Source organism: Heterodontus francisci, chromosome 30, assembly GCF_036365525.1.
Source record: "Heterodontus francisci isolate sHetFra1 chromosome 30, sHetFra1.hap1, whole genome shotgun sequence".
NCBI lineage: Eukaryota > Metazoa > Chordata > Chondrichthyes > Heterodontiformes > Heterodontidae > Heterodontus > Heterodontus francisci.
The window spans coordinates 32283922-32307502 of record NC_090400.1 but is presented as its reverse complement, the minus strand read 5'-3'; the positions used below and the strand labels follow the sequence as shown (position 1 = coordinate 32307502).

At 43.2% G+C, this 23581-nt stretch overlaps 1 protein-coding gene across 1 annotated transcript in view; it reads right to left on the bottom strand.

Annotated features, from left to right (window-relative positions):
* LOC137346657 (cytosolic arginine sensor for mTORC1 subunit 2) overlaps positions 1-21318 on the bottom strand; it is a 170247-nt gene extending 148929 nt beyond the window's left edge. The window contains exon 1 of the mRNA XM_068010303.1: positions 21010-21318. Coding sequence (XP_067866404.1) covers positions 21010-21122 — 113 coding nt within the window. The 5' untranslated portion in view covers positions 21123-21318. The remainder of the gene's footprint in view (positions 1-21009) is intronic.
* Between the last annotated feature and the right edge of the window lie 2263 nt (positions 21319-23581).

Sequence of the window (23581 nt, the reverse complement as noted above, 5' to 3'; positions counted from 1 at the left end):
CTTCTCTTTCCATAGATGCTGCCAGACCTGCTGAGTGGTTCCAGCATTTCTTGTTTTTATTTCAGATTTCCAGCATCCGCAGTATTTTGCTTTTATTTAAATATATGCCCCCAGTCACTGACCTCTCTAAGGTAAATAGGCCCTTCACATCCAGTCTATCCAGGCTCCTCACAATTTTGTGCATTTCAATCAAATCTCCCCTCAGCCTCCTCTGTTCCAAGAGCAACACAGAGAGTGGTGGGTGCGTGGAATGCACTGCCAGTGGTGGTAGTAGAAGCAGATACATTAGGGACATTTAAGCGACTCTTGGATAGGTACATGGATGATAGTAGTAAGAAGGGTATGTAGGTAGTTTGATCCTAGAGTAGGTTAAAGGTTCGGCACAACATCGTGGGCCAAAGGGCCTGTACTGTGCTGTACTGTTCTATGTTCTAACACCAGCCTATTCAAGCTTTCCTTATTGCTGCATTTTTCCAGTCCCGGCAACATCCTTGTAAATCTCCCTCTCCGGTCCAAAATGCTGGAGATCCGGCGTAATATAGCCCCATCCCAAATTCCACCCCTGCCAACTCCCACCTACCCTGATAACGATCCCAAATGAAGCAATAACGTCTAGTAAAACTCACCGAATTGCCAACTGATGATTTTGGAATGGCTGGCTGGCCTTCTGGTTGCAACTCACAAGCAGATGCATTTGTACTTGCTGGGTAATTTCTCACCTGTTGGGGATAGATGCTGAAAATTCGGGCACATGCTGCCCATCATATTCCAGCGCACCAATTTTTCAATAGGCAATCGCAGGAGCACCTAGAAAAGTTACCCTCAAGATTAAAGGAAAAAAACTATGAACTTTGAAAAATCCAAAATAAAAACAGAAAAGGCGAGCAAGTGAATTCCTTGGCGAGCAGAAGGCAAAGAGGTGATTTGATAGAGGTATTCAAAATTGAGGGGTCTAGACAGAATAGATAGAGAGAAACTGTTCCCACTCAGGAAAGGAACGAGAGAGCACAGATTTAAAGTATTTGGTAAGAGAAGCAAAAAAGTGACACGAGGAAAAACATTTTCACACGAGTGGTTAAGGCCTGGAATGTACCACCTGAGAGTATGGTAGAGGCAGGTTCAACTGAAGGATTCAAAAGGGAATTATACAGTTATATGAAAAGGAAGAATGTGCAGAGTTATGGGGAGAAGGCAGGGAAATGGAACTGAGGGAGTTGCTCTTTCAGAGAGCCAGTGCAGACACGATGGGCCGAATGGCTTCCTTCTGCCCTGTAATGATTCTGTGAATTGGAGTCAGAGTCCAACATTTCAAATAAAGGCCCTTCTGCCAATTCTAATGATGGGTCGCAAATAGAAATTGTGACCAGACTTTTCTCTTTGTAGATGCTGATGGATCTTCTGTACATTTACAGAATTTTTCCAAGATTTATCATTGCTTTGGAGATCGGGCCTGGACCACCTGCTCATATGGCCATTTATCGCATGACCATCTATGAAGTGAAACCGTTAGAAGCAAAAGTAAACGGAGCTTGCCCCTAAATTAAGCAGCAGCTGGTCTGTAATATGTTCAATTTCCAAACATACCCAGAGCATAACATTTCAGACTATCATCTGCATAACTTCAGCAACTGGACTAGCTTGGATCTCCAAGAGGGACAGTTAGGTACTACATAGCTTACCATGCCGCATTTCATTCATAACAAGTGACCATAAATACGAACCTTCCACTTACTAAGAATGTTCTTTTTACAGGAGCCCACGAGTAGGAAGTTTGTAGGTTAAGTAACTGCTGTTTTCAAAACTATATAATGAAAGATTTTCTGGAATGTACATGGTTTTATCTCATTCACGCTTTTAACTTGCTAGCTTGCGAAAATAACAGAAGTTGTGCCACACATTGTAAAGGAGTGTGAAATGAGGGGTGTAACTGCACACATAGTAAAATACGCAATCTGAACAAAACTCTATTCATTTCGGCTGGAATTCAGAGAACGTGTAGATAGAAAATTACTTTGGATTTTCAATTTCAATTCACTTAACTCTTTTGAGTACTGAAAACACTTTCAATTTCTCAAAATATATACATATTCTTCACAGGTACTGAAAACAATTCTCCGTAAATTTCTACAGTATGTCCCACAGCAGAATTGAATAAATATTTAGAACTGCAGGGATGAGATAGATTTGAAATCTGGAATGGCAAATAGCCCACACAGTCAAGACCACACAAAGTGCTTCAATTTCTCATGTTCTGACATGTCATAAACATCTGTTACGGCCAAGTGAGGGGGTGGGGTGGTCACAGTCACCCCTCTTGCCCTTCCTCTTATTTGACCATAACAGGGTTTATTCCTTTTAAACAGTGGTTGTGCTTACCATCCAAGTGTTTTACCGTTTACCTTTAGTGCAATCGTATAAGGACCAGACAGGTTTTCTTGAGTTTAAACAAGAGGTAAGTTTATTATACTTAACAATTTAACCCCAATTTAAAAATAATTTTAAAAACGCTACACATTCACACAAGCATCTCACACACACAAACAAATTACAGAGGGAAAAATAGGGAAAAACAGAGGTGGTTGGATTAGAGTCCAGAATAAATGGAACTTAAATACACAGTCTGTGGAGTGGATGATTCTGTGGTCTTCCGGCTGGAGTTGTATTCTTGAAGTCTTTGACTAGTCAAAGTGCACTTTGTGGTTGGCCTGCTTTGCTCAGGGTTTTCTTGGATGCAGAAGTGTAGTTAGCTCTCTTCCCCTGGTCTCTGGCTGGAGCAGTCTGTAGGCTTGGAGGGTCACAGATGGTTTTCAACTTGATGTTTTCTCAAGGGGGTGGGGACGGGGAAAAAGAGAGAGAGAGAGACAGAGACAGAGAGAAACACGCAGCCTTCTTCTGCAAGTACACACCGAGTTACTGCTTGTCTCTTTGTCCAAGGGAAACAAAACCAGCTTCCTCCGAGATGGACAGATGGTCACATGGCTGCTTCAGGTTTTCGGGATCCTTCTAATGAAATTCAAGGTTAGGAATTGGCTCCACAGGCCCCAGGATGCCAATTTAAACTTGGAAGGGGTTCTCTTTCAAAGTCTTTGTGCTAGGATGGCTTTGACTGCTGTGCTAATGAAGCCATTTTAGGTAATTCAATCACGTGGAGCAAGCCACTGTCCTGGGTCCATGTTGCTCAAACTTCTGACATCGGGTGGATCTTTCGACTATGAAAAGGTGTTTCAGCTGCAAGTTGCGCTGGCCATCTTGGCTGCTCGTTTTTTTTTTTAAGTTAACTGCAAGCTTTTCTCTATTAAAAGTCTAATATAAGTTTCCAACTGATGAAATTAATATTTCTGATTTGGCATATTGGGTTTTATGGACATCTCCCCACAAATGTGCACCAATTACAGCTCTATCATTTCTTTTTATTAACTTTCTTGTCTTCTATCTTGATTATCTTGTTTCTTAGTTCTTTCCTCGAACTACTCTCCCTCTCTCCTCCATTGCTGTTTCTCCACCCACCCCCCCCCCCCTCCCCACTCTCCTTTGTACCAGGGCCTCTTTGATTCAGAGCAGGCATTGTTGCAAAGTTTGAGGCAACTTTGATGTGGATTAAATAAGCCTATTCCCAATAAAGCCACCCTAGATTTAAGTCTCTCTGGTTTAAGGTTAATTTGAGAGTTGAGTTTGGGATCACATGGGAACCTAGCTTTAGAATCATACTGAGGCTTGGGTTTAGGGTTCACACACAGAGACAAAAGTTGAGACATGGAGAGAGAAATTCAAATACTAAGGGAGGAAGTAGTTCAGACAGACACAAAGAAAGCAGAAACAGAGCTGCAGCAAATGTTCAGATACAGCGAGGGAAGTTCAGATGCACAGGCACATAAAGACAGATAGGCACAAACACACAAGGACAGAGGTACAATATGACAGAAAAGCCAGAGAAAAGTTCAAATGAATGGCAGTGAGAGAAGTTCAGATACATAGGGGCAGAGAGGCAGAGCCACCCAAGGACAAAGACACAACTCGGCTGAGAATCAGAGAACCAGACACAAAAGGAATAAAATAATAAACGCGCACAGGGACAGAGATCAATTTTGGTCATTTACAGACACAAATGCACCTTTATGAGAGTGCATCAGTGATGCAGATATGCTTACTAAACAAGAAAATAAAATCATTCTTCTCCAGAGCTTCAGGATTTTACTCCATCCCTGGCTCAGGTCAGAATTCATCGTTTTGTTTTCCCTTTTTCTCCCTTCTCCTGAAGACACAGTCACACTTGAGGAATGGGCCAAAGGGGTCAGCCATCTTCTGATACCTCATCCAAGTTTCCATAATTCATGTGCATGAGTGAGGCGGACTGTGAATAAAACAAACACGATAGCTTCACAGTAAAACCCCAAACTCTTCCCAAGTGATATCCACACATGGGCATTTAGCGGTAAGTGGCAGTGGACAGTGAACCTTGGCTGTACCTTCCCCTCCTTAGCCCAGAGGTACTGAGGTAATTGTTGCCATCACTGCCCTGACTGAGATCAGCTAATTCAGCATGTTTTGTAAATTTGAGGTTATCTGCTTTCCGGCTCTTACATCACCATTTTACATGGTTCTTATTTCATCACTTTAATAGAATTATTTTTATATTAATCTTGGAATTGTTTTGTTTCCTCAGAGTTAAAAGGAATTGACTACCTTGGAAGCAGTCACTAGACTGAGCGAAATCTTGCCTCAATCGTCAATTGTTCAGGTAACTCGATCATGTAATCGTGAGCACCATCTAACCTGAGGCATTCAAACAGTCACTCAACACACAGACCAGTACTCCACCCACAGGAGGATAAACACACAAAGGTCTCCAGAAATATACTAAAGAACTAGGTTCATTATTTTCCATCTGTTACTTTTTCATACCAGGACTGACGTATGGCTTGATCATTAAATAAGCAACTCACAAGATGTAGCATCAGCGATACTTATTTAACACTGACCAGAGAAATGGCATTTAAATATCAAAAGAAGTGACATGGGGGGAATTTTATGCACTTCCCCGCAGCAGGTTTGGAGGCGGCGAGAACATTAAAAAAAAAAGAATCGGGTGGGCAGTTCCCCACCACCATCCCACCTCTGACAAAATTTAGTCCAGGGTGGGAAGGCCTTTGAACGGTCTGCCGCCAATTGAGGTCCTTAACTGGGTAATTAACCTCCAATTAAGGACCTATTCCCGCCGTAACCTGAATTACCCATGTGGCGGGTGGCTCTGCTACCGCAGAGGAAGTACAGCACAAATAACCACGGCACTTAGTGTCGCAACGAAGGACCCAGCAATGGGAAGGGGAGGGGGGCCCACTGAGGGCCACATCCATCCTTGCTGCCGGCCCCCACCCCTGCGAGATCCTTCCCGCCCTGACCTACCCAAGGCCATCATCCAGCTACCATTCTCAGCCTCCAGGACAGTCATCGCCAGCAGCAGCCACTCTCTTTATGGTGGCAAAGCAGCTGCCGACTGCTCTCCAAGGACGGGACATCCAGCAACAGGGTCCTGCATCCAATGGAAGGCCCGGCGCTGTCCACTTAAGTGCCTGATTGGCACGAAATTCAGTGGGTCTTCCGGAAAAGAGGTGACGCGGGGATCTGGGCATCAGTTTCCCCCGATGTCGAGATCCCTGCCGCCATTATAAAAATTCCCCCTATGCTGTCGAACCTTTTCGTCTTGCACTCATCAGGACAGACACAAGAATGAAAATTTCAAAGGGAGCAACAATTTACACTGCATGAGAAAAGGGTGCTGATTGGTTGACAAGTCGACTCAGGTAGAGGCTTTGCCAATGTGAATGCACCAGGGAACTATTGTCCCCATATTTTTGTTTAACTAAAAAAGGCACAATGCCTGGACATGTTCCTTTTGCTTGCAGAGGACAGGTCCCTGCATATGAACATACGTAGCTTCTAGCAAGCGCAAGTGAGTCACATTGTGAGCCCAACTGATAATCTTAAATTGGTTGTTTGTATAACGTTAGATGTGATTCCGCAGTTGGACAACACTTGCTGAACAGTCCTGAGTGTGCCAAGAATTACACTATCAATTTAAGATAAAAACAAAGTGCTGGAAATACTCAGTAGGTCTGACAACATCTGTGGAGAGAGAAGCAGAGTTAATGTTTCAGATCGGTAATCTTTCATCAGAACTGGCAAAGGTTAGAAAAGAATTAGGTTTTAAGCAAGTGAGGGGTTCAGTTTGGTGGGGAAGAGAACAAAAGGGAAGGTGTGTGATAGGACAGGAACGATTAAATAACAAAGCTGTCATGGGACAAAGGTAAAGAGCGTATTAATGCTTGCGGTGAAAGACAAAGCATTAGTCCAGAGAGAGTTTTGATGGCAGAATAATGAGCAGCTCTGTCCACGTGAAAAAACAGGCACATGGTTAAAAAATGAAACAAAAAAAAACATTTTTTTTAAAAAAAGGCCAGTCATGCTCTGAAATTGTTGAACTCAAGGTTGAATCTGCAAGGCTGTAGAGTGCCGAATAGGAAGACCAGGTGCTGCTCCTCGAGCTTGCATTGATGTTCACTGGAACAGGCCAAAGACAGAAATGTAGACTTGAGAGTAGGTGGAGGCTGTTGAATTAGCAAGCAACCGGAAGCTTGGGGTCATGCTTTCGGACTGAGTGGAGGTGTTCCGCAAAGCGGTCACCCAATCTGCGTTTGGTCTCCCCAATGTAGAGGAGAGCGCATTGTGAGCAGTGAATACGGTATACTAAATTGAAGGAAGTACAAATAAATCGCTGCTTCACCTGGAAGGAGTGTTTGGGGCTTTGGACGGTGAGGAGAGAGAGGAGGTAAAGGGCAGGTATTATCCTGCGATTGCATGGGAAGGTGCCGTGGGAAGGGGATGAAGTGCCGGCGTGATGGAGGAGTGGACCAGGGTGTTGCGGAGGGAACGATCTTTTCGGAATGCTGACAGGGGAGTGGACAGGAAGATGTGTTTGGTGGTGGCATCACACGGGAGGTGACGGAAAAAGTGGAGGATGATCCTTTGGATGTGGAGGCTGGTGGAATGGGAAGTGAGGAAAAGGGGAACCCTGTTGCAATTCTGGGAGGGAGGGGAAGGGGTGAGGACATATATGTGGGAAACAGGTCAGATATGTTGAGACCCTGTCGACCAAAGTGTTGGGGGGGGGGGGGGGGGGGGGGGGGGGGGAAGAATCATCAGAAGGGCTGTTGTGGAAGGTTGCATCATCAGAACAGACAGTCCTGGTGGGGTACAGATGTTTTTAGTGAAGAGGACGCGGTGAGGGACAGGAAACTGAAAATTGCCAAAATGACGTATGGCGTCAAAAGAGTCACGGATGTAGGTGGGAAGAGACTGAACCAGTGGAGAAAACATGGAGTCAGGATAGAAGAAATAAGTTCAGTAGGGCAGGAACAGGCTGAAACGATGGGTCTACCAGGACCGGCCTGTTTGCGGATTTTGGGAAAGAGGTGAAGGGGGCTGTCCCGGGCTGCGGGACTATGAAGTTGGAAGCTGTAGAGGGAAGATCTCCAGAGGAGATGAGGTCAGTGACAGTCCTGGAGACAGTGCTTGATGTTCGGTGGTGGGGTCATGGTCCAGGGGGAGGTAGTAAGAAGTGTCTGAGAGTTGGGGGTCAGTCTCTGCAAGGTAGAAGTCAGTGCGCCAGACAACAGCATCACCCTTGTCAGCAGGTTTGATAATGTTAGGGTTAGACTTGAGAACGGAGTGCAACAAGTTCAGTGGGAGACCGTTTAGAGCAAGTGAAGGGAGCGGAGAAATTGAGACGGCTGATGTCACGCCGACAGTTCTCAATATAAAGATCAATCTCTCTACACCTCCATTCCCCACCAGGACTGTTTGAGGCCTCTTCACTTCTTCCTTGAACAGAGGTCCAACCAGTCCCCATCTGTGTCCTGCTCTCGTCCCAAACGGGAAAATTTCATCAACTTTCCTTCCAATTTCCACCCTTCTCTCATCTTTACATGGTCCATCTTCAACACTTCCCTTCCCTTCCTCAACTTCTCTGTCTCCATCTCTGGGGACAGGCTGTCTACTAATATTCATTATAAGCCAACCGACTTCCACAGCTACCTCGACTACACTTCTTCACACCCTATTTCCTGTAAGGACTCCATTCCATTCTCCCAGTTTCTCCATCTCAGACGCATATGCTCTGATGATGCTACCTTCCACAACAGTGCTTCTGACATGTCTTTCCTTTCCTCAACCGGGGATTCCCCCCCCCACTATGGTTGACAGGGCCCTCAACCATGTCTGACCCATTTCCCGCACTTCTGCCATCACCCTTTCCCCTCCGTACCAGAACCACGATAGGGTTTCCCTTGTCCTCACTTTCCACTCCACCAGCCTCCACATCCAAAGGATTATCCTCCACCATTTCCGTCACCTCCAGCATGATGCCACTACTAAACACTTCTTCCCTTCCTGGTCAGCATTCCGAAGGGATCGTTCCCACCATGATACCCTGGTACACTCCATTACCTTGTCCCCTTCCCATGCAATCGCAAGAGGTGTAATACCTGCCCTTTTACCTCCTCTCTCCTCACCAGCCAAAGCCCCAAACACTCCTTCCAAGTGAAGCAGTGATTTACGTGTACTGCCTTCAATTTAGTATACCGTATTCGCAGCTCACAATGCAGTTGCCTCTACATTGGGGAGACCAAGCACAGAGTGGGTGACTGCTTTGCGGAATACCTCCGCTCAGTCCGAAAGCATGACCCCAAGCTTCTGGTCGCTGGCCATTTCAACATACCCCACCTGCTCTCACGCCCACATTTCTCTAATAAACACAAGAAATGCTGGAAATACTCACTCAGCAGGTCTGGCAGCATCTGTGGAGAGAGAAGCAGAGTTAACGTTTGAGGTCAGTGACCCTTCATCAGAACTGGCAAATGTTAGAAATGTAATAGGTTTTAAGCAAATTTCTGTCCTTGGCCTGCTGCAGTGTTCCAGTGAACATCAACACAAGCTCGAGGAGCAGCACCTGATCTTTCGATTATGCACTCTACAGCCTTGTAGAATCAACCTTGAGTTCAACAATTTCAGCGCATGACTGGCCTTTTAATTTTTTTAAAAATTTTATTTCATTTTTTAACCATGTGCCTGATTTTTCATGTGGACAGAGCTGCTCATTGATCTGCCATTAACACTCTCTCTGGACTAATGCTTTATCAGTTCTGATAAGAGGTCAGACCTGAAATGTTAACTTGGCTTCTCCCTCCACAGATGCTGCCTGACCTGTTCAGTATTTCCAGCACTTTGTTTTTATCAGATTTCCAACATCTGCAGTATTTTGCTTTTAACCAATTTAAGAAGATCAGTCAGGCTCACAATGTGGCTCACTTATGCTTGCTCGAAGCTACATATATTCATATGCAAAAACCTGCCCTCTGCAGGCAAAAGGAACATGTTCAGGCATCCTTTTGAATTAAACAAAAAGCGCAAGGACAATAATTCTCTGGTGCATTCGCCATGGCAATGCCTTGACCAGAGTTGACTTGCCAACCAATCAGCACCCTTTTCTCATGCAGTATAAATTGTTGCTGCCTTTGAAATTTGGCATTCTTACGTCTGTCCTGATGAATGCAAGACAAAAGGTTTCAACAGCATGTCTCGTTTTTCAGCAATACTCAAGTTCTGTAATACCAAACGCATATTTATTAAATCTCAAAAGTCAACTTGAGTTTATTTTTAGGATTTTTGAAAGAAAGGTATTTAAGTGTATGAAGCTGCATGGAACAAGTTTTCAATGCATGGTGAAAGTAGGCCTATATGTACTTATATTTTGCTTAGCATGCTAAAATTCAACGGGGTAAGAAAGTTTTCATGTAAATATCCCAACAAATCATTTACATTGGAGTATCGGAAAACTCAGTTAACAGATTGATGTATTGCTTGGACCCATACAGACCAGGAAGGTTTCTGGTTCAATCCCCTGTCTGTTCTTTCAGATGATCTCAGCCAAATTGGCAGAGAGCTCTACAATTTATTCCCATGCCCTGCCCCTCGATTAGGATAGGGAAAAATCAGCCAAGGATTCTTCTCCATAACTGATAAATCATGCTGGGAGTTTACACCTGAGGAGGAGGGGTGGAGAGGTGAGGGCTCAGGTGTCTTCCTACCCACTGTCCATTAGCTTGTTACCTTTCATGGTCATTGCTCACACATAATAGCACATGGGCGGGTACTGGAGGGTGCTTTTGGAACAGTAGCAGTCAGTATCTTCAAGCAAGGGCGGGGTGGGGGAGGGACTAACAATTATGGAGAATAAAAAGAACTGGCATAAGAAACGTACAAAACATAGATCTGGAGTACTTCCTGCTCCAGATTATGTAATAACTCCATGCTCCCTTTTAAGAGCAAATTATGAACTATGCAGCAAATTATTCATAATGAGTTAAATGGAGAAAAATTAAAAACTAGCAAATCCTGAAACTCAAAAGCAATGGCTAAATTTGTTACAGACTAACTGCCTCCTCCCTCTTTAATGAATGTCTTGTTCATTAAAATTCACAAGTAGCATGGAAATTATTTCACTGTAAAAAAAAAAATCACAGAATTATTTGATCTTTATAATCCATTCCTTAATCAAAAGAGCCAAATTAAACAGCCCTGACAATATAGACATAAAGACACCTGAATCTTGAAGATACAAATCTTATTTGATAGCATAAGATGAGAAGCATGTTAGTTTTAGATGGCATTTTCATCCATAGAACAATGCTGTTGCTACCAAACCATTGGTAATAGGCTGGCAAAGGCAAATGGAGTGATCACTGGTCCCTTTAAGAAGCGGTGTCCATTCTATTGTTTGTTGAACTTCAGTGGGTCACTGATCTCAGTGTGTTATGTTTACTCAAAACCTGGCTTTAATGGGTCTCTCTGTTAGGTTTCAAAAAAAGATTTGAATATATTAGCCTTTCAACTGATTTGAATACAATGGTATCTTTGCAAGTAAGCCCTGGGGGAGTAACATTTGCAATAAACAAGTGACTCCATGCAGGACTCCAGCCATCTTCATGGAATAGCCAGACCCCTTTTTTTTTTACAAACTGAAAGAACAGAGCCCATTTAATGTAGATCAGAGGCATATCGAATCATTTACGGCACAGGAGGCGGCCACTCGCCCCATCGAGTCCATGCCGGTTCTCCATGGAGCAATCCAGTTGGTCCCACTCCCCTGCTCGTTCCCCGTTGCCCTGCACGTTTATTTCTCTCAGGTGGCCATCCAACTTCCTCTTGAAGTCATTGATCATCTCCGCTTCCACCATCTTAGTGGGCAGCGCCTTCCAATTTTATTACAACAGACACATTCTAATCTCTCCTGTTAAAAACAAACTTACTTAACTCCCCAAGACCTCAGTAGGTATGTTCATCATCTTTACATGGTAACTGACCCAATCAGACCAGGAGGTGCCTTGTGTGTTCTGACAAATGTGGTCGCAACATGGGCAGCAATGGATGTGTTACAATTAGGTTAGGAGGGCTCCCCTCCTCCAGTCACAGCCCAGCTGGAGAGTGCACGCCCTCCAGAGTCCAACCGTGTGCTCACATATCAGAACTTGCCAGTAGGGCGAGGTACCAGAAAGTGGCCAGCAGATCTGGAGCAGCAACCCATCAGGAGTCAGTGCTTTGAGCAGATGATGGATGAAACTATAGAGGGGTGGTGGGGGTGGGACGGGAATTTTTAAAGAAGAAATCACCTGAAATGTGTTATTCTTCTCAAATTCAATATGCCTGTGTCCAAACCATCCACAGTGATATTGGGAAATTTGGATATCTCCATAATAGGCATGCTGGGACAGAGGTTTGAGCTTCTTCATTATAGCAGAAGATCAAAATTCTGTTAAACTTTACCAAACTGTATCTGCCTCATCATATGGTGTTAATAGCAGAGGACGTCAACTTTTATTGATTACATGCCATCCTGACTTGGAACTATACTGCCATTCCTTCATTGACGCTGGGTCAAAACCCTGGATTTTGGGAGGTGGGGGAGAGACGGTGGCATGGTGGTAATCTCACTAAAATAACAATCCCGAGGCCTAGGCTAATGGTCTGGGGGCACAGATTCAACCCCACCACAGTAGCTGGTGGCATTTAAATTCAATTAATTTTTAAAATGTCTGGATTTGAAAGCTAGTCTCCGTAACGGTGCCATAAAACTATCCTTGATTATTGTAAAAGACCCACCTCGCTCACCAATGTCCTTTAGGGGAGGAAATCTGCCGCCATTAACTGCCTACATGTGACTCCAGACCCACAGCAATGTGGCTGACTCTTAACTGCCCTCTGAAACGGCCGAGCAAGCCACCCAGTTGTCAAGGGCAATTAAGGATGGGCAACAAATACAGGCCTTGCCAGTGATGTCCACATCCCATGAAACGGTAAAAAAAAAATTCCCTTCCTAACAGCACTGTGGGTGTACCTACATCACATGGACTGTAACAATTCAAGGTGGCAGCTCACCATCACCTTGTCAAGGGCAATTAGGGATGGACAATAGATGCTGAGCTAGCCAGTGATGCCCACATCCCAAGAACAAAGTGTTTTAAAAACAGAATTTTAAGAAGTATTCTGTGGAGACTGGTCTGGGGTTGGGGGCAAACCATCATTACACATCCCTCGAGAGTTGTGGTAGAATGACCAGGCTACAGTGACGTCACGCAGCACATCCATGAAGTGCATGAAATCTAGGGAAAAAAGGGATTCTCTAAGGCACACAACAATTTGTGTCGTGTTTCCTTCTAATTTTGGGAATGCTCTACGGGCCAATACTTGCAACAATCAGTACTTACCCACAGAATTACCATTACCTGTAACAATAATCACAGCTAAACCCCAGTTGCCGAAACTCTCAACGTGAAGCTCTTTACATTTGGAGCAACAACCAAAAAGCCCACTGAAAATATTGTGAATCTGAAATAAAAGTAGGAAACGCTGGCAATGCCAGGCATTCGGGTCTGTCAGCATCTGTTAAAAGAGAAGATAAATTAATGTTTCAGACTACCCTGACAAAGAGGCTCCCCATGCAGTGCCATGCTTGCTTTCCCCTCTCCCCCTTGGAAGCACTTTATTTTCTGAAGTTTTTTTGTGTGTCTTTACACCAATGAAATGATAGAGTTGGCCCTTCTGAGTCATTCATGGACATCTGTCCCTCCTCACCTAACATCTGCAGTTTCCTCTACTGTGGCTCTGATGAAATTTATGATTTACTAATATTGTGATAGTTACTCGCATCATTGCCCCACCTCCAACCCAACCAAAGACTTGCATTTATAGAGCTCAGGATGTCCAAAAGTGCAAATGAAGTACTTTCGAAGTGGGATCACTGTTGCAATTTAAGAAACGCAACAGCCAACTTGTGCACTGCAATATCCCACAAACAGCAATCTAATAATCTGTTTTAACGATTTTGGTTGAGGGATAAGTATCGGCCGGGACTGGGGAGAACTCCCTTACTCTTCTTTGAAGTACAGTCATGGGGAAGCGCATGAGGGGGGAGAGCGCACGAGGGGGGAAAGAGAGCGAGCCTTCAAGATGGAGGAACCCTTTCTCCAACTTTTTTTTCCAAATGCAATCTTCACAGATCAGTGTTATTACAACGGGGCTTATACTTACATTAAAGATGCCGGACACTGCATTATTAAACATTTGTCATCGGTGTAAACTCAGCACATTTTAACAATTAAAAGATTCGACGAGTGAAACTAGGACTAGGGAAGATGGCCTAATAGCTGGTTATGTCAACTCTCAGTGTTTTGACCCCACAGTCAGTGTTCTGGGGGCCATGTCAGCATTGACTGTCACATATCAGTGTATTCAAGCCCCTCTCTCCCACCAATCCACTTAGCACCTGACATGGAGAAAAACCTACCACAGCATCTCTATTAGGAGTTGAAATGGGGTGCAGTCGTTCCTAAGAATTAGGTCCAGAGGTGAGGTGGGACAGACTTTGTGGGGTGGTGAAATTTGTATGTAGGCAAGTGACTGCCGAGAGTCCAAAGTTCATTTTGTTTTAATATCTTAAAAAATCTATTAATTGTGTAATATGCGTATAAATTTTAACAGATACATTATTTACATAAAAATTCTAACATGTCCAACAATTTTGTGCCTTCAGCATTCCCCTTCAGGCTTTCATGTGCTCATGCTTTTGCCTCCAGTACAAGTGTTGTGTATATTTACCATTTAAGTTGCAAAGCCCATGCAACTTACTTGCCCTCACATGTCTGGGTCATTCAGTTGTCAACCTGTTACATGCTGTGCCAGAATTTGAAGCCGTTGTTTGGCTTTGCTACTTTTTTCAAACTTTGTCAAGAGACTGTTTCGAATGGAGTGCCCCAGTTACTCAGCACCAAGCGATGCAGCACTGGGTCAAATGTCACGTTTTCTTGGCATGATAGCGCTAAAAGTTAATCTAATCTACACCAGCTGTAGCTCAGTTGGGAGCACTCTTGCCCAGTCAAAAGGTGGTGGGTTCTAGTCCCACTCAAGCAAATAATCAAGGCTGACACTTCAGTGCAGCACTGTCAGAGATGTCGGGTGGAATTTTATGTTCTCCCCCGTGGTGGAAGCAAGGAGAGCATAAAAATTGGGCGGGTTGGTGGCGGGTGGAACTCCACATCCGCTGAAATTTAGTCTGGGGAGGAAGGCCTGTGGACGGCCTTCCCACCCCACTCTCGACTGAGGCGCTTAACTGGGTAATTAAACCCAAATTAAGGGCCTCTTCCCGCCACAGCTGCTATGACCCCTGCGGAGGGCGACCCTGTCGCCGCACAGGAAGCATGGCACAAAAAAAATGTGTAGGCTGTTTCCTAACTGCGTTGTGGGGGGGGGGGGGGGGGAAAAAGAGGAGGGACCCTCGTTCAAAGGCACTTAGTGTCTGAACGAAGGACCCGGCCTCAGGAAGGAGGGGGCCTGCAGTTGGCCACCCCCCTGCCCTTGCTGATGAGCAACCCTATCCCCCCATTCCTTCCCCTGCAACACCCACCCTGTGAGACCCTCTAGTCCTGATCTATCTTGAGCCTGGTTCCAGTACTGCTCTTCATTGTCTGATCGCTGCAGCTACAGCAGCAATCATCACCTCGGCGGTTGTAATGCAGCCGCTGGCCTCTGATTGGCTGGCAGCTCTCCAAGGCCAGGACTTCCGGCAGCAGGGTCCTAAATCATACGGAAGGCCTGCCGCTGTCCAGTTAAATGCCTGACTGGCTCCAAATTCAGCGGGCCTTCCGTACACGAGTCAATGCGAGGATCTCAGCGCGGTTTCCCCTGACGAGACCACTGCCATCTGCATAAAATTCCATCCATCATATTTCAAATAAGACGTTAAACCAAGTACCTATCTGCCCTCTCGTTTAAATGCAAACAAAGTGTCATCCTGGTCAATATTTATCCTTCATCCAACAAAAACAGATTTTCGGGTGATTTATCGGACGCCTTTTTAAGATCTTATTGTGCATCAACTGGCTGATTTATTTCCCTACATTCCAATACTGGCTACATTCCAAAAATACTTCATTGGCTGTGAAGCATTTGGGACATTCTGAAGTTGGGAAAGGTGCTTAGACAAATGCAAACTCTTTCTTTAATTTCACAATTTTGCACTCAGAGTAAGCAAGCAACAGACAAAAGCATGGTTCAGAGATTGGGCTACAACACTGAAACCCTGATACTCTGATCAACATTCCCCGCAAGTCCAGATCCACCCAGGATTAAAGAATTAGTTCTGATTTGTGTTCCAGATGGAAGGGATTAATAAGGGGAACAAAGTTTTCAAACTTTACCCGAGGTCAGTTTTAAATCAACAACACAAGTATATAAAAGGGCCTTCCAAAGTGCAACCACTATAAACAATGCTGTCACTGACTCAGCACTAAGGTGTTAAAGACCTTTGTATTAGTGGGTCACAGATGCAAACCATGATGACTCAGGAGCCATATATAAAGATTCAATCCATTTTCCTGTTAATTTGCAGATATCTAACAGATCTTTGAGTTCTAATTTCTCCAAAGAAACAATACCAAAGCCACCCATTGCAAACCTCCAGGTCAACAAAATTCAAACAGACAATAACAGGTGTAAAAATAACTGAGTTGCTTTGAGGGACAGGTAGCGAAGGCTTGGGGAGATGCACTGCAGCAGACAAGCCATAGCTAAGCTCCAATATGAAATATGAAGAGACATGCTCCTTCAAAGGCAGGCCAAAGCAGTATTGGCTGTGTGAACAGGCGATTGTCATGCTCAAGCTTGCTTCAACCAAGGAACAGCATCTAAACTGGACCTAACAGAGGACAGTGTGAATGTGGACGGTTAACTTGGAGGGCACGTGAAAGGATTTTTTCTTTTAATTCATTTAAAACGTATGGCGCATATGTTAGAGGTGGTACAATCCTTCCAAGCCTAAATATCCATGACCAGAGAATAATGATCTTGGGAATAAAAATAAAAAGCAATGTTGTTAATAAGAGCTTCTTAAACAAACAGGAAAGCTTTCAGGTAACAAAATATTACTACTATAATAAAAGGTTTTTGAAAAGCAGTTAATCATTTTCCACTCGTTTCCTTCATACCAATAGAACCCTATTTAATCTAGGCACAAGCAAGGATAGCAATGAAGTCTGCTGTATAAAGTAAAAGCAAAATACTGCAAATGCTAGAAATCCAAAATAAAAACAAGAAATGCTGGAAATACTCAGCAGGTCTGGCAGCATCTGTGGAGAGAGAAGCAGAGTTAATGTTTCAGGTCAGTGACCTTTCATCAGAAACGTTAACTCTGCTTCTCTCTCCACAGATGCTGCCAGACCTGAGTATTTCCAGCATTTCTTGTTTTTATTTCTGCTGTCTAAAGTATTGGGCACTGAAGGTTATGAAATTATTTTTCAAATGTCACAAGGACAAAATACACAACTTTGGAAAAAAGTAACTTCCTTTTCATTAATAGAACACATAGATGCAACTTCTGGCATTTTCAGTGTTTACATCAATGTTTTAAAGGTGCATTTTGCTTTAGCACAAAGCACTTGGACATTTTTGCCATAGTGCAAATGGACATTTCCAATATTCATCTTGTAGGCTAATCAACTATATGAGGAGGCAAAAATACATTAAAAACACACACAAGCATGGTATGATTCCCATGCAGCTCTGTTATTGAAAGAAGCCTTGAAGCAAATAAGAAAAAGTCTCTCACCAATTTTGGCAAAACAAACTAAGAATATGTGTTCGTTACTGGGGTGACAATATACGAAGAAGGAATATTTATGGACACATGATACAATGCACTGATCGTTGCATTTTGCGAAGTTCAGAAGTGAGTTTTGAGTTACTTAGATATGAAGCTGATTCTTGCAGACAGGTGAATGAGACTCAAGAATGATGCATGGATTTTTGGAGACATGATAAAGTTTGCTTGAAAACAGCTGAAGCATTAAGTCAGTGCAGTGCTTAGTTAGCATTCACGAAAGGTCAGTGTAACACACCTCTCCCCCCTTACTCCCCCCCCTACTTCTGGTCAGGGGAAACAATAGAAATAGATGGTTGAAAAAAAATCCAACTCTTCACATTGTCTTCTTATACTAACTCTCTGGTCACCTGCTTCTTTTTCTTGAAATGAACTATCAATGACGTTAGACAATCAGCCAGCTTGTGCTTTATACCAGACATGCCTTATACCAAGTAACCACAGCAATATCATCCAATTCAATACATTCCAGGAAGGACCAGTGTCCCATCCTTCTACCTCAGAACAAATACAATATATAAACTAGATTTCACCACAATAATTCTACATACGGTTCAGTATTTGGGACAGCCATTTATTTAGAAAATAAGCGAAAATTTTCCATTTTAAAAGAATATACATAGAATTCTGTAAATAGCATCAATAATGCAGCTTACTCAGTCACTCAAACCACAACTGCACAATCAGTGGACACTCACCCCCCACAATTCTGAATTCAGAATTTGGGGCATTGACTACTTTGTTTACAGACCTTGTAAGGTTTCGTTAAAGACCAACATACATAGACAAATCTTCAGCTGCCTTAGTACACATTTTCTTTTAACTTCACATGAGTGAAGCGCTGGGAAATATTACAAGCTGTTCATTAAAAAAAAATGTATTTTCATCACTCTGAGCACTTGGTTGTTTCCTTTAAGGAACGCACTAACACATGGCGCTGCAACACTGTAAAATGGAATTTCAGGTTGACTCTCACAGCCAAATGGACCTCACCAAAACATCAGCCATGATGCAGTAACACTCTCACCTCTGAATCAGAAGATTTTGGATTCAAGCCCCACTCCAGATATTTGAGCACAAAAATCTAGGCTCACACTCCAGTGCAGTGCTGAGCACTGCTGAGGGTGTTGTCTTTTGGATGAGACACAGATGTAAAAGATCATGTGGCACGATTTTGAGAGGTGTTCTCTCTCTCTCATCCTGGCCAATACTTATCCCTCAATCAACATAACTAGAACAGATTTTCTGGTCATTATCACATTGCTGTTTGTGGGAGCTTATTGTACACAAAGTGGTTTCTGCATTTCCTACATTACAACAATGACTACACTTCATCGGATGTAGTGTAGAAAAAATACAATTTTTTCAAGTCTTTCTTTCAGTCACCAGTCTACAGCCTCCATCCCCTCATCCATATTTGTGTTCCAGCTCATGAAAGGCGCTATCAAAATACAGCTTCTCTATTTTCTTTCTGACCCTCCTGCATTTCACTAGAACCTCTATCTTTTATTTATTATGTAGGCATTTTATTTTGTTGCCACCTCAAAAAATAGAACCTGCTTTAACTAAATGAGAAAAGTGCAGCAATCTTTTTTCTAAAAACATCCCATGTCTTGATTACCTCCAATACCTGAATCCATTTGTCACTTTGCTGAAAAGTTTAGAAGTTGAAATTGTTTCACAGTTGCTCCCCAAGCCCAACAAAAAGTTAAATTCAAAAATACTAGTCCTCAGTCTTCTCCAGTCTCTCCAATTTCTACATTCTGATAGAATAATTCTGTCTCCCATACTTTCTGCACAGCTGTAGTGCCTCTTCTAGGGATTACAAATCAGTCAACCAGGCTTTCAAATTCCTGCTATTATTATTCAGCCCCTCCTCTAGATTTGCCACTAGCAATTTACTGCAACCTTCCAATCTCTCGCCTGCCGCTCTGCACCTCTAATCTTGTACTTTTCCACAACGTTTCAATAGCCAGTGTGACTCTGGATCCTGCTGCCATGCTAAAAACCCCTTCTGCTCCTGTTCCACTTTACTTTGGTTCCTGTAATTACAAAAACTGGTTCCGCCTCAAGTTCGCTTAACCCATGCACTGCTCTCGAGTTATGGCCTCGTGGTTTCTTGGCTATTTCTGCTGCGGTCTATTTTCCCCAAAACAACAATAAGCATTTTGCATATTTAATTAGCTAAATAATGTCGCTTTCAAACGATTAAGTAAACGGCAGCAGAAATCTATCCAAGAGTTATATACATTGCAGTCGGTGCATGTTCCCATGTATTTTATTCTACATTTGGTGTACCGAGCTGCATTACACGCTACAAAGTGCATCTTTTGAGAGACTCAGTAACACAAACCAGACTGCCACTTGCAATGAATTAAAGCTGGATTGTCAGCCTGTCTTGTTTTCGCAAAATACCGACGTGATTTCTGCAATGCAAACGGCCAAGAAAAAAAACTAGCAGCAAACTCCTAAAAATGTTGCAGACTATAGTTGCAGGATTAGGCGAATGTTTCGGGGGTCTAAACGAAACAAATCTCTTTCCCCACCCCCAACCTTTTGCTGCAAGATGAACTGCCGCGGCGCTAAACAGGTTTATTTGTGTAGTCATTTTAACTTTCCGGCTGGGACTCAGTTGTCATGAAGATGAATTAACTTCTGTTGCATTTCTGCTCTGAAAACTAACACGCAACAGCCGAGAGAAATCGTGGGCTGTTCCGCCGCACCGAGCCCGGCCAGAAAGCAAGTCAAACATACAAAAATGCTATCGGGGGTATTTTCCAAAACAGAATAAATATGTTCACACACACACACACACACACACAGAGTGAAATTTGTATAAATATCAGATTATGGGGAGAAACTCAAATGAGCAGATAAAAGGCCTGCTTCTATACCCCAGCTGTAATTTGAAAGTTAGTTTTAAAAAAAAGACAAATGGGATTTCTACAATATCTGCTGCTGCCACTGCGTTAAAACAAAGGCGATAAAACTCTAGAGCTGGGATCACTACATCCAGTAAACCTGGATAACAAGACTCGAAGACGGGATTGTCTTTTTTTTTAAAAAGGTATATAAATATGCATCGTGATTTTTGTTTTACAGCAGAAAAATAAACACTAAAAACAGATTTTTTTTTGGCGGGGGGGTGGGAGAAAGAGGGAGTTCGTCTCTCTAACCCAGCTCGGGTTGCCTATGTAAGTGTGTGATCAGGTGTCATTGCAATGAAGCTGCTTTCTCTGAGAAATCAAGTGCAGATTCTCCTCCACCGAGCTCTGCATAAAAAATACTGCCTGGATATTGTCCTGTGCTCAATATCCTCTTCCTTGGAACAGCGGCTTGCTCCAGCTTCCCAAATTAAAAGCCCATCGCTTGCCCCGTTTTTCATTTCCAACACCCCCCCCCCCCCCCCCCCCCGCCCCCCACGCGTCCTTCCCGGTCTCATTTTTCATTTTAACTCCACTTACCCGCTGTGTTCCCATCACATTATCTATGGGTTTGACAATGACTGTTGCACTAGGCCCTGCTTAAGTAGACAGGGTTACTGTCTTTTATTTTTTTAAAAACAGTTCCAGTCAATGCTGCCAGTTACCTTCTCTCTAACCCCCCGTGTCCAAGCAATGACATCAACTCTTGTTTTTCTCCTTCGGCGCAGTTTCAATTTAAAGGCAGGACTGCAAAGAGTCTCAATTTCCTTTTGTGTTCCTTTAATGCTTTCTTCCCCCCAACACACACCCCGTTGCACTTACCTCGTCTTTGACGGCAGAAAAGCAAGTTTTATTAATCCATGAGTAAACAACTGGATACCGTCCTTGGCTATACTTGCTACTTTCAGTCTATGCTCTAAGATATGCAGCTCCATCTTTTCCTCCTTCTCATTTGTGGACCATCTAGTTGCAAAAGCCTGCAAGACCCCCTTCCTTATATGATTATCTGCAAATAATTTTTTTAAAGTTCCTTAGGAGGAGGAGGCAGGGAGATTAGAGAAGTAGAGGAGGTTGGGTGGTAAAGGCAACGCTCTATCAGCGTGCAGAATGATGATCCCAGCAGTAGTCGCTGTATCCCCGCCAGCTGGTTACACTGTAACAAACAACAGACCGCCTGGGCCCCACTGCGCATGCCCAGGGGCAGCCAAGCTCGCTGGGAGTTGTAGTCCAACCGCGGTGCGCATGCCCAGTGCGAATGGCTGCAGTGCCAGTGGAGGTGGGGGCAGGGTTGCAAAAAAAAACACTTTTGAAATGCAAGGTCGTTCTTGCTGACAGCCCAATTATGCATTAAACTGATGCTAAATGCACGGTGCAAAATTTGTGATTAAAAACAGATTGCCCAATGTTAAAGAACATCTAAAAAAATCAATTTTAGCCCGTTGTCAAATGTTACTGCTTCAATAATGTTGGATAATTGAAGTGGTCATTTAATCTTGCATATGCCCTAACATTCCCAAACCCCTTTGGTGCTGCATTTCAGTTTTGAGTTCTACTTGATTGCCTCAAAAACAGCATAGCCCCTCCTCCATTTATGTAGAGAGTTGTGAATCTATTTTCAAAGCTGTGTTTTCCCAATCTCTTTGAAACATAAAAGATGGTATTTTTTCCTTCTTTTAAAGTCTCACTCACAACTGTTAAGTATATGGCACCTTATTTACCAGAATATATTGGACATTGTAACATACTATACTAAATCATATAAAAGAAATGAGATTTTCTTGTGGGCTGTTATAACTTTCGATTAAACTTTGCATGTACTGTGAACAGAAAATGAAAAATAAGAGCAAACTGAGGATATGTTCTATTGATAAGATATTTATTGTCAAAATGCAAGATTGTACATATGCTTAGTAACATACCCTAATGCCAAACAGTTCAATAAGGTTTAGTAAGTTTTAGGGAAATCATGTTTAACCAATTTATTGGAGTTCTTTGAAGGAGTAACATGCGCTGTGGATTACGGGAGAGCCCGTTGACGTACTGTACTTGGATTTCCAGAAGGCATTTGACAAGGTGCCACATAAAAGGTTATTGTGCGAAGTAGGAGCTCATGATGCAGGGGGTAACATATTAGCATGGATAGAAGATTGTCTGACTGGCTGTGAAAACAGAGAGTATGCATAAATGGGTCCTTTTCTGAGTGGCAGGATGTTACGAGTGGAGTTCCTCGGGGGTCTGTGCTGGAGCCTCAACTTTTTATAATTTATATCAATGACTTAGATGAGGGGAGCGATGGCTTGGTCGCTAGATTTGCAGATGACACAGAGATAGGTAGGAAAGTATGTTGTGAAGAGGACATAAGGAGGTTGCAGATCGATATAGATAGGTTGAGTAAGTGGGCAAAGATCTGGCAGATGGAGTATAATGTGGGAAAATGTGAAGATGTTCACTTTGGCAGGAAGAATAAAAAAGCAGAGTATTACTTAAACAGAGAACGACTGCAGAATTCCAAGGTGCAGAGGATCTAGGTGTTCTAGTGAGTCACAAAAAGTTAGTATACAGGTACAGCAAGTAGTAAAGAAGACTATTGGAATTGTCAGGCAAACCCCCCACCTGCCAAGTCTGAGGCACATATTATTTCGCCACATGAACATTAAAAAGTAAAAATTGCAAGTTTCTGACTAGAAAGACATTTGCAGAGTACCAGACAATGTGGAAACAAAGGGAGCCAGTCCCTGCCCCCAATACACAGAAAGAGACCTGGTCAAACCAGTCAGTCACGTGACCACCTGCTGGCCAACTAGGGGAGTTTGAAACTGGAAAATAGAGTTTGAACTCAGAATGCCATGTGCTTATGGACTAAGAACACCTCCTCTCCTGTCTGCCTGCTTCCATCTCTTTCCCAAGGAACTGAATCTTGTGAAGACACGTAAACTCAAAGAGAGAACAGTCTCCTACGTGAACAAGGTTTAAGATGAATACTGAGCCCCAACGAAACGCAAGACCATATCTTCAATCAAGGACTACAGCGAGTTCGAGAAACAGTAACAAGATATTGCCTCAAACTGTTCTACCTATCTTTTCTTCTGCTCTTTTCTGTCCCTATTTGCATGTGTGTATCATGTGTGCATGCTAGTATGGGCGCGTCCTGTATCCGTAGGCGTGAACTGTATTAGAGTTTATGTTTAAGTTTTAATAAAAATTCATCTTTCTTCTTTAAAACTCAGAAAGCCTGTGCAAATTGCTTTATTTGTCCAATAATTGGAAAACTGTGAACAAAGATTGACAAAAAGGGGAGCTCAAAACACAATGTGTTTAAAATTAAACCCTGTTACATTAAGACCAGGTGAAGATAGTAACAGACCCCTAGACACCCTTAGCACCTGGTCGTAAC